The sequence below is a fragment of the Plectropomus leopardus genome, chromosome 21 (genome assembly GCF_008729295.1).
Source record: "Plectropomus leopardus isolate mb chromosome 21, YSFRI_Pleo_2.0, whole genome shotgun sequence".
Classification (NCBI taxonomy): Eukaryota; Metazoa; Chordata; class Actinopteri; order Perciformes; family Serranidae; genus Plectropomus; species Plectropomus leopardus.
In genome coordinates, this window is record NC_056483.1 from 4,776,227 (window position 1) to 4,786,350 (window position 10,124).

The 10,124-nt window shown below is 39.3% G+C and overlaps 1 protein-coding gene across 1 annotated transcript; it reads right to left on the reverse strand.

Moving 5' to 3' along the window:
* Positions 1 to 333: 333 nt before the first annotated feature.
* LOC121960751 (carbonic anhydrase 1) lies at positions 334 to 8,359 on the reverse strand. Its single transcript, XM_042510602.1, has 7 exons — positions 8,120 to 8,359; positions 7,663 to 7,860; positions 5,794 to 5,912; positions 4,652 to 4,744; positions 4,441 to 4,503; positions 4,198 to 4,353; positions 334 to 1,885 (listed from the first exon to the last, which is right to left on the reverse strand). The coding sequence occupies exons 1-7, from the start codon at positions 8,151 to 8,153 to the stop codon at positions 1,766 to 1,768; spliced, it is 783 nt and encodes a 260-aa protein (XP_042366536.1). The 5' UTR covers positions 8,154 to 8,359; the 3' UTR covers positions 334 to 1,765.
* Between the last annotated feature and the right edge of the window lie 1,765 nt (positions 8,360 to 10,124).

The window sequence follows — 10,124 nt, forward strand, 5'->3', positions numbered from 1 at the left end:
ACTCCAAGACTGGAGGAGCTGTTTGGGAAACGCTTGGCTGATTGATTAATCGACTGATTGTTTTAGCTGCACTTGTATAAACTGTTGGGAAGTTTTATCAATAATAAAACATTCTTTCTTCAAGTCTTATGTTTTAATGCAAAAATCTCAATGTGTAAATTAACTGTGTAAATTACCCATTGAAATTTGGAGAGACAAGACCATAGTAAAGTGCAAGTACCTCAAGTACTATACTTAAGTATAGTACTTGAGTTAATGTGCTTGGTTATATGTTCCATTACTAGAAACTGATATGGAAAATGGTACACAAAGAAACAAAACACTTGACACTTCTTATTGTCATAAAATATATTTATTCAACTACTAAAACATCCACTTCCAAAATAGAATGACAACTGCACATACTCAGGACAGCCCTAACAATGATTGGCATAAGGCGTTTTTTTATTATTTATGTTAATTACAATCTTTCTTGAAATGCATCACTTGTGTTACTGTTTCAGAAATGCATACAGGGCTATAAAAAGAGGTGCTCAAGACCTCTAATGGCCTTAAGTTAATTCTGCTCCTATACAGAGCCTGACATCAGACTGACACTATAATCTGATCTGTTGGCAGGTTTCTTTTACCTCCTTGGCTTCCTTGGCAGGGTAATTTATTCCTTGGCTTTGTGCATTAGCCACTATGGCTTCGCCCACAAGGCGACTGTGCGTTTTAAGCTTTAGCACTCAGTTTCAACACAACACAAAGGGATTTTTTTTAACACATTACATTTCATTTTGGAGGATTATTCCTCTCTATTGCTATACTATCATCAGGGCATCAAAAATGCAGGTGAGCTTTTGGTTACAAAACATAATTTAGGAATCACTTAAGACTTAATTTGCATAAGCGGTCAGGCTAAAAAAAAGACATAATACTAATAAAAACACAACACAGGATGACAAACACATTTGAAGATTAAAACAGAGAAACAAGCTGTTGTCATGATGTTGAGTGTGTTGGATTAGCAGCAGCCTGTCCTCATGTCCTTTGTTGCAATTCAAATCAATAAGCAGGTCAGTGCCTATAGGCATCACGTCTGAATGAGACTGTGCGTGCCACGTTGTGTGTGTGTGTGTGTGCCAGAGGGGGATTTTCTGAGTCAATCGGTTGTGATGGAGGCGGCTGCAGCGTTTCATTAAGCTGCTGTGATGCAGAGGCTGGCAGTCAGTCAGAGATTACAGGCAGACTGGCAGCAGGAGTGTGTGAGCCTTGTGTGTTTGTGTGCGCCTCTTTTTATCTGCACCTTACCCTCCTCACAGATGGTGATGGTGTTTCATCCTCCCCCCCTGCCTGCTGCGACTAGCTTGTGATTCTGCTTCCTTCTAGCTTGGGAGCTCCATTTTAACTCATTTTTTCATCCTTGTGGTGTTGACACAAAGAACACACACCAGTGTAATGTCTCTAAAACATTAGCACCACGTGCTAAGTCCTAAGTAAATGTGTCGCAGCCATCGTGTTAGTCTCATAGAATAAATTATGACAGGGCCTTTTGCTGGTTTGTTACCTACTTAGAAAGAGATGCAAATCCTGCAAGTGCTTTGTCTCAAAGACTACCCAGCATTAAAGCAATGGGCCACAGGAATTTCATTTCTGCTAAAAATTGGATGGAGAGCGATATGTTGCTTTGTGGCTCACTGCAAGAGAGGTAACTCTGACTAAAGGGAGGGGGAGGGGAGAGGGCAACAGGGCAGAAAGGGCAAAAAAGGAGGGGGAGGGGGCATTACTTGAAGGAAGCACGGACAGGGCGACCCTTGAGCGGCTGGGGAGGGCGGTAGTTGTCCACCATGCAGCACTCGCATTCACCCTCAGCAGAGAAGAGCAGGCTGCGGAATTTCGCCATCTGTGCAAAGGGAGGAGACGGTCGTGTTAGTCATTCCTGCTGACCTCCTGTGACTGTCACTCAGCAAACACATCACTTGTCTCACTGCTGAGTCACTGACTTCGATTCAGAGCCTTGTACTGTGGAATTATGCTTAACAATTGTTTTTATTGATTCTTAAAGAATTTATTTGACATTTGGGGAAATTCATTTGCCAACAGGTACATGAGAATACCAATCTTTTCCAAGCTGAAAAGAACAGCACTGAGCTTTGTAGACAATTTTATTGTGGCAAAGCATGGAGAATTGCAACTTCCAGGTCCATCACATGATGCCAAAAAACCTGTAATTTGGTCCATTCTGTTAAATAACATTTTAAAAGTCTACATATTTTTTTTTCGCATTCAAGTTATCTGAGGTCTAAACTAGCACAAGTTATCCGTTCATTTGTCTTAAGTCTCTAGTGCACTTGCTCTGTGGGTCGCACAATGCAGAGGATCCATGTAGTTTCATACAGAAGAAATCGAGCTTTTTTGGCACCATGCACCACCTTTGTAGCCTTGTCAAAAAGCCAATGGGATTTTTTCATTGGATTTTGAATCAGTGCAGAAAATAAGCTCTGTGGCTGATATTTGCATTTTTTGTTCAGCAGGATTTTTAAAGTTCTTTAGAAATTGCAAGAGGCAAAAAGCTGCCTTTTTTTGAGACAAAAAAGCTTCAAAAGATCACAAGTGGTGTATTAACTGACATCTTCACAACTTGAAAGTCTATTTAGCTTCTGTTAACCACAGACCATATATCTAGCATCTAACCAAAAACCCATTCAAAAACTGAGAAGAGGGAAGCTGGAGTGCTAAAATGCTAACTCATTTCCTGGTTTTCTGACTCATTCCTGTAGCAACACTGCTTCCAACGCTGTATCCAGTTCTCTTTATGCACCCATGTTCTCTGTTTGCTAGATATAAAGCTGCAGCCAGCAGCTGACTAGAAACGTGAAAAAACAACAAAATCCCCCTACCAGCGCATCTAAAGCTCACCAATTAAAATTGTACAAAAACCAAAGAGTATAAACTTCAAATTGAGGTTATTTACCAGTTCCAGTCTTTATGCTCAATTTAAGCTAGCTGTCTCCTGGCTGTAGCTTCAAACTGAGCGTGCAGACATGTCTAACTCTTGGCAAGAAAGTGTGAGCATATTTAACAAAATGTTAAATTGTGTCTTCCAATAGAAACAATAACATCATAGTGTAAAAATTCTCTCATTTTATATGAAAGCCCTGCATTCAAAAATTTTACTTAATTTGTGAGGATGCATTGTTTTTCATAAACTGAATGTGTTTCGTACAGAAAAATCTATTTTCACTTAAGATAATGTTTTTTTTTAATTATTTATGCTAAGCTAAACTGCTGGTGTGAGCTTTATATTAAGTGCACAGACATGAAACTGGCATTGAAGTCAGCTGCTACAGGTTGGTGTCAGATGACCTATTTAAAGGATTTATCATTAACTCTGGCTAATGAATTAGTCCTTGGTAGTAAACTGCTTCAGCCACTTGAGTATAATCTACACATTAGGCAACAACGCACTACTGGGACAAAATTATTCAGCTAATTGTTTATTACCTGATTAGAAACCATTAACTAATAATGTATTACTTCACATGAATGACTTCTTTGTCATTAATCTTCTTGACCGGTCTTATACGGCACCCAGTCTAAAGGTTGTGTCAACACATCCCACATGTTTACCCTTGAGACATATACTTGCCGCCATGAAATAAACATTTGAGCTGGCAGTGTTACTTTTCAATGGCCTATTAAGACTCCAACCGCAAGGACAAACCAGCCTAGGGGGCTGTTAGTTTGGATTACTGGGTGGTTAGAAGTCAAATATCCACTCCAGTGTTCGGATTAGGGGTCATTTTAGGAGTAAATACTAGCAAATGGAGGTATGATGTCTACAGTGTTTAGTCAGTGATGGTTAAAATCACCCACTGAAGTCTCTATGTGATGCATGTGCGGGTGGCTCATTTCCTGTTTACTCCACACACACACGGAAACAGAAATACTGTGGTGATGCAACAGCATGTGTGACATCTCGTCTGCTCTCATTCTCTTGGTCTTTTTTTTCATTCTGGAAGTAAAATGGGCTGCTGTATTGCCTCTCCTCCCATCACAGAGGTTTCTTCTTCTCGTTTCAGATAATCTGAACAATTAAGCCCTTGATTTAGATCGTAGAGTGAGAGAGGATTTGCAGACAGGGCTATTCTAGACGGCTGGCATGCAGCCAATGCCTCTGCTACCCTATGAATGGGCTCTGTGAGCTAGCCATACCTGCTCACAGCTGACAGTGATTGGCTCTTTGCAGACAATCCAGGTGACGCTCTCCAGCAGAGGGGGTGTGGTCAGGGAGCCGTCATATGTCCAGTAGTCTAGGCTACTCGGGAGCAAGGTGGAAGGGTCAAAGTTACAGAAAGTGGTCTGCTTTCCCTGAAAACAAAAGAGAAAGTGAAGAATGGATCAGTGAAATACCTTATCATAAATCATCAAATGCATAGGATTTTTATAGAAACATACTTTGGTCCTGATGGAATCAAAGGCGTCAATAACCTTCTGGAGACTGGCATTTGCAGCACCAATCTGAAAAACAACAAGATAATGTTGAGTCTTAATACTTTATACTATCCATTGCAGCTACTGAAATATGCATTGCAGTATATGAAAGCAAAGGTATGCAGTGTGTTGTGTTGGTTACTGTAACACTAAACAACATGTTTTAATCACTGACCTTCAGGAAAACTCCAACTACAGCAAGCCCATCAGGCTTGCTGGCAGCCTCACCAAAACTTGGGTATTTGGTGTTCCAGTGCACCAGATGGAGCTGGGAATAAATGAAACATAAAAATATAAATACAAAATCCATTTTCAGATACGTGGAAATCCTGTCGTTTCTTATCTGTATTATCTGATGTTGAACTGAATAGCAGATGGAATGGAAGTTTATTTGGCTTAGTGCATTGGGGATGCGATGAAAAGATACTGCTGAAAGATAACAACTTGACCCAGCATTTTGGAAACATAATAATTTAAAAAAATGCCACAAAAATATGTTTATTTAAGGAAATCAACCAATAAGGTATTCTCAGCCACTGGTTTGTATGATATCTAACAAATTAGCACCCCTACTGGTTAAGTCCTCACATTATGTATTTAACAAAGGTTAGGTTTAGGAAAATAAAATTATGTAGGTTTGGTTTAGAAAAGTAAAGTCATTTAGTTTGATTTAAGAAAAATAAAGTTACTTAGAAAAGTTAAGTCATGTAGGTTTGGTTTAGGAACGTAAAGTTACGTGGGTTTGGTTTAGGATAAAAAACAATGAATGTAACATGACAACATATCTTAAAAGAACTAAAAGTTCACTTGATTTACACATGACAGAAATACTGATCTCCTGGGTGAAAGTCCTGTATTTGTTTGACCCGTTCCCAACCTCAACCTGCGTCCTTATGCAACGTTTTGCTCTTTATATCTCGTCCTTCTTTATTTTTTTCAGCACATTCATCGCACTGTTATTGCCTTCACAATTATGTGGGTTATGTAGGAATTCTAGTGCATTATTTTTCGTAGGTTAACATATAAACAGTGCATGAGAACAGCCTGAAACCACATATATTTACTCCCAGATTGAAGTTTTACTAATACAAACTGTCTCAAGCACAAAAGAGTTGACAAAAATAAAGGCAAAGAAAATGAGTTCTGTGCTTTGGCCTTACTTTCAGAGAATTATTTTTAAGTTAACAATCTACAATACAAATAAAACTATAAACTAATCCGTCTTTTTCTCCTTGTTACTACATGGCAACCTCAATATGTCAGAAACTATAGTTGTCTGAGTATTATCATCATCATAATGCCTGAGAGCATCCGTACCTCAGCAGGATACTTGGTCCCGGCCACAGTATGTTCGGAGCCCTTGTCATCAGAACCTCCCCAGTGGAAATGAAACTGCTTGAGCCTGTAGACCCCAGAGATGGGTCCGTCTCTCAGAGCTGCAGAACAAACACACATTTCCCATCAGGTCATCCCACAAAGAACATGGGAAGTGCTGCAGCCAGCCATGATGAGACCTTATTATAAAATGATACAGTGATTCATGGGCAACTTTTAGACATCCTATGTGGAAGGAAATATTTTTTCCGAGCAGTAAAGCATTAAAACAGAAGGAAAAGGTTGAAAAGATGAATAAGATGTGAGTTCACACACCTACACACAGACCACATACACACTTCTGTCACTGTGGCAGACTTCCTATTTCATGGAAGCAGATTCAGTTCCTGTTGTGTCATCAAATTAAGGGTTCAGCCCCAAATGATGTCCAGGTATTGTTAACATCAAACCTCCTTACAATGTTGCATAATGTATCTATTTGCAGTACATAGAGCTGAAACTGTGGCAGATAATCCTGTATATTGTTCTATTTCTGGTGCTATGTTACGAAATGCACACGCACACACACGTGCATACGCGCGCGCGCACACACACACAAACAAACAAACAGGAAATTTGTTTGTCAGTAGTCGGCCTAAAACGATCAAAAGGTGCAGAGCTGATCTTGAAGCGATTTTAAGATGTGTGGGACGTAAAGAAATTCCTGAAAAAATAAAAATACATGAGCTATCCATCTTTTCCACTGTGCACACACACATGATGTATGACATGATGTATGACAGTGACATGCAGACTTAGCTTGTCCTCTATTCAGAAGGGCAGGGTGGAAAATAAGTGGAATACCAAGGAAGAATGAAGAAGCTCAAAGTGATCTTGCTGATATTCTTAGAAAAAGTGCTTTGTGTTTTTTTGTTTGGTGTTTTTTTTTTTTTCATCTTAATGTGCATTCACTAGATTGTGTTGGTTACATAAGCATACTCTCCTTTATCCTTTGTCAAATCAGTTAAAGGACAAGCAATCCAAAATCCTCCAAATCCTAAATCCCTTTTCTCATCTTTTTCTGAAATAAAATCTTGCATTAACGGAGATGCAGTTGAAAAAAAAAAACTGAAAACCGACAAACAATGCTATCCCCATTTGGTACTTTAAAGGGAAAAAAAATCAAACCTCCTTTATATGGTAACTCACTCCCACGCATATTTGACGCATTCACAGTGAACCAAGTCAGCGTTTGTTTGCAGAGTAACCCTGGTTTTCTTTGCTTTTGACCCCACCGCCTGCAGAAAAGACTTGGCGTGGGAAAGCTTTACCAGGGCGTTACATTACCAATTCAATTAGTATCTCCAAGCTTTGTGCTCGGTTTTTGAATAGAATTTCTGCAGCCAAGTCACCAAAAAAATCGAATTTAATTAAAAATGCATGCAAAAACACCAGAATAATACAACTAAATAAAAAAAATAATCTGTTTGATCATTATTGTCTAATCCCTGTAGGCGCTACTGAAAACTGGGGCGCATTATGCATGCATCCATATAAATATTAACATTATGCTTGATATTCTATAGACTGTGAGAGCTGCAGTTAACACACAAAGCAGCCATGCTATAAACCTGATGTCCGCATTTTGCAGGTACTGCATCCCATGAATCATCATCAGGACCTTGTTTGTCTTTGTTGCAAACCACTAAAGCTCCTCTGTTGCATCTACAAACATTGCAATAATAATTGGACATATAGGAAAATAATGTTTTCTGCAGGCTAAGCGATATATTACAATGCACACTTCTTAATCAGATTCAGGAGCGTTGATATCAAGAGTCTGTAATCATAAAATATTAATGTCACACTAACTTGAGCTGTCGGTGTCGTCTACGAAGGACACTTGGAAGGAATGTCCATTGTTGAGGATATCGAGGCAGGTGGAGGGGTCGTACTTCAGGTTGAGCGGCTTCAGCCCCGCATCGTATGATGATTCAGCAGGTACGATGTCAATGGGAGACTGGCGGGGTCCATTGGCAATAGGGAAGTTTTCACACCATTTGTCTGGTCCTAAAATGATATAATGATACAATTATGATTAGCATATTAGTGCTTTTTTTATTGAACAAATTGCGCATTTGGGGGATAGTGTGCTTTAAACGCGCGTAAAAGGCACCAAAATGTGCAATAAATATATATATAAATTAAAAAAAAAATCTCAGCAGTGACCCGTGCATTCCTTGTCCTTCCATTCATTCACTGCTTAACTGGTTTTGCCATTCCTCACAGTAATATCACCCCTACATTGTGCGTGCAGTTAGCGCCTCACCGTTGTTCGATGCGTATCCCCAAGCGTGAGCCATTGCTACAGTTTGGATCTATGATCTATAGAGCTGTAATTCCCTGAAGCGAGTCGTCCCCCAGCGCAAAAGCAGCCAGTGTCCTCCACCTGACAGCTGCAGAGCTTATATAGGGTCCCCTGTGTGTGGTGTGTGTGTGTGTCGGGCTGGTGTTAGCCACATGATGTCCGCGCAATGACCGGGAGGAGTTTCGATGCGCCGCAACGTTGCAACACTGTGGATCAATGAGCTCTCTCTCTCTCCCCCCTATCTCTCTGCTGCGGTGGTAAAGTCTTCGTTGACAGGCGAGTGCATGATGAGCTGTTTAATATTCCTCCAACAACGTGCTGAGCGCGTTCTCGCCCCTCATAACGGGTTTAACTTACATATCATGTGAGGAAGTAACGGAATTACGCGGCAGCATGCAGCCGGTGTGTCACCTTCAAACTGCAAAGTGCGCTACAGTCTTAGCATTAAAGAAACTTAACACGGTGCAAGGCAAACGGGACTAGTTACATAAAAAGTTATTATAGAATATATGCACTTGTTGGATCATAGGGTAAATGATAAAAGATAAATGTGGAATATTAAAAAACATGAGCTAAAATGCCAATAACTGTAACAATAAAACTAATTGGAACAACTGTTGTTTGGCTTCAACATTGCAGCTTTAAAAAAGGGACTTGAAGCCTGGACTCTGTGCCTTGCGTGAGGGTTTCGCAGTTTCTGTTAGATCCCTGAAGCAGGGGCGCTGAAAACTAATTGCCTCAAGCTTAAATGGGAGGGGGGCCCACAAAAACCCTTGCATGAAAAGTTTGATTTTGTTTGCACTTTTTTTTCATAAGCAGTTAGTGGCATAACTAGATAAGCTTGTTAACACTCAAATCAACATCAATATTCTGCGCGAAGACGCCTTTCACAACAAGCATAAAAAAAATAGTTTAATTTCTTAAAAAAATATATATGTGAACGCATAATGACATGAAGAGCAACTTGGCAGGAGAGGGCTATAATATATTTAAAATTATGTTACAGAAAAAAATTGAAATATATCATTTTAAGCACTTTTTGAAGGTCTTTTTTTTCCTCTTTTTTTTTGTACTTATTTTCAATTATTTGCTTATTATAAGTTAGGGAAAATGTCCAGAGAACTATACATTTGTAATTACCAAAATTATAATTTTAAAGCAGGTTTTTTCTGGTCATTTACTTTTTTCCATGTTTTTTTTTCCCCTTTTGTGTATTTTTTTTTTGCTAGGGATTTGACTCTAAATGAGGCAAGTCCTAAGTGAGTGACTGCTTATGCTTAATGGAAAAAAAGACTGACTTTATTTTAAAAAATAAAAATAAAAAGCTTCTGGGGAATTTGGTGCTACGCCCCTGCTCTGCAATAATAAAAACAATAAAACTTGTTATTTTCTTTGGGGGAATCTCTCACACATGATTAATTTAAAAAAGGAACATAACTTGTGTCTTTGGTGCAAGAACGTTAAGTCATGAGAGCAGCGTTGTCCGACCGGTTCTTGCACAGCAAGTGAGATAAGAAAAACAGAAGGCCTGTTGTACTTGATTTGTGATGGTGCTGCTGCAGGTATGCAAGTAGGCCAACTCACTGTTAACGGACAAAGAATTGACCCTAATGACTGACATAATGTAATCACAAATAGTAGCCTACAGATGCCTATAACGGGACATAATTTGCAAATAAAAAGTATTAAAAATATTTTAAAATAAATAAGTTGTCTTGATGAGGGGTCATTTCATTCTTCCAATGTCTCTTCCCAAAATCTCCATAACAATTTGCATCCTAGTGGCCAGTGCAGCTCAGAGTAACATGATAGCTCAAGTTTTTCAGAAGGTCACACATGCTGTGATGAACACAGTTGTGGTGGAATAATGGCTCCACCTGCTGTTAGTCAATGAGACAACAAGGAGCATTTTATTTGTTTCTTTTTTCCTCATGCAGCGTTGACGGGGAAACAAACAATAACCTGC

Bases quoted from the DNA above. Each gene is read 5' to 3' on its own strand.
- LOC121960751 (XM_042510602.1), bottom strand. From the start codon at position 8,153: ATGGCTCACGCTTGGGGATACGCATCGAACAACG. The intron at 4,745-5,793 runs GTACGGATGCTC...ATTTATTCCCAG, and splicing joins GGACCAAGTATCCTGCTGAG to CTCCATCTGGTGCACTGGAA. The intron at 1,886-4,197 runs GTATGGCTAGCT...CCCTTTGCACAG, and splicing joins TCACTGTCAGCTGTGAGCAG to ATGGCGAAATTCCGCAGCCT.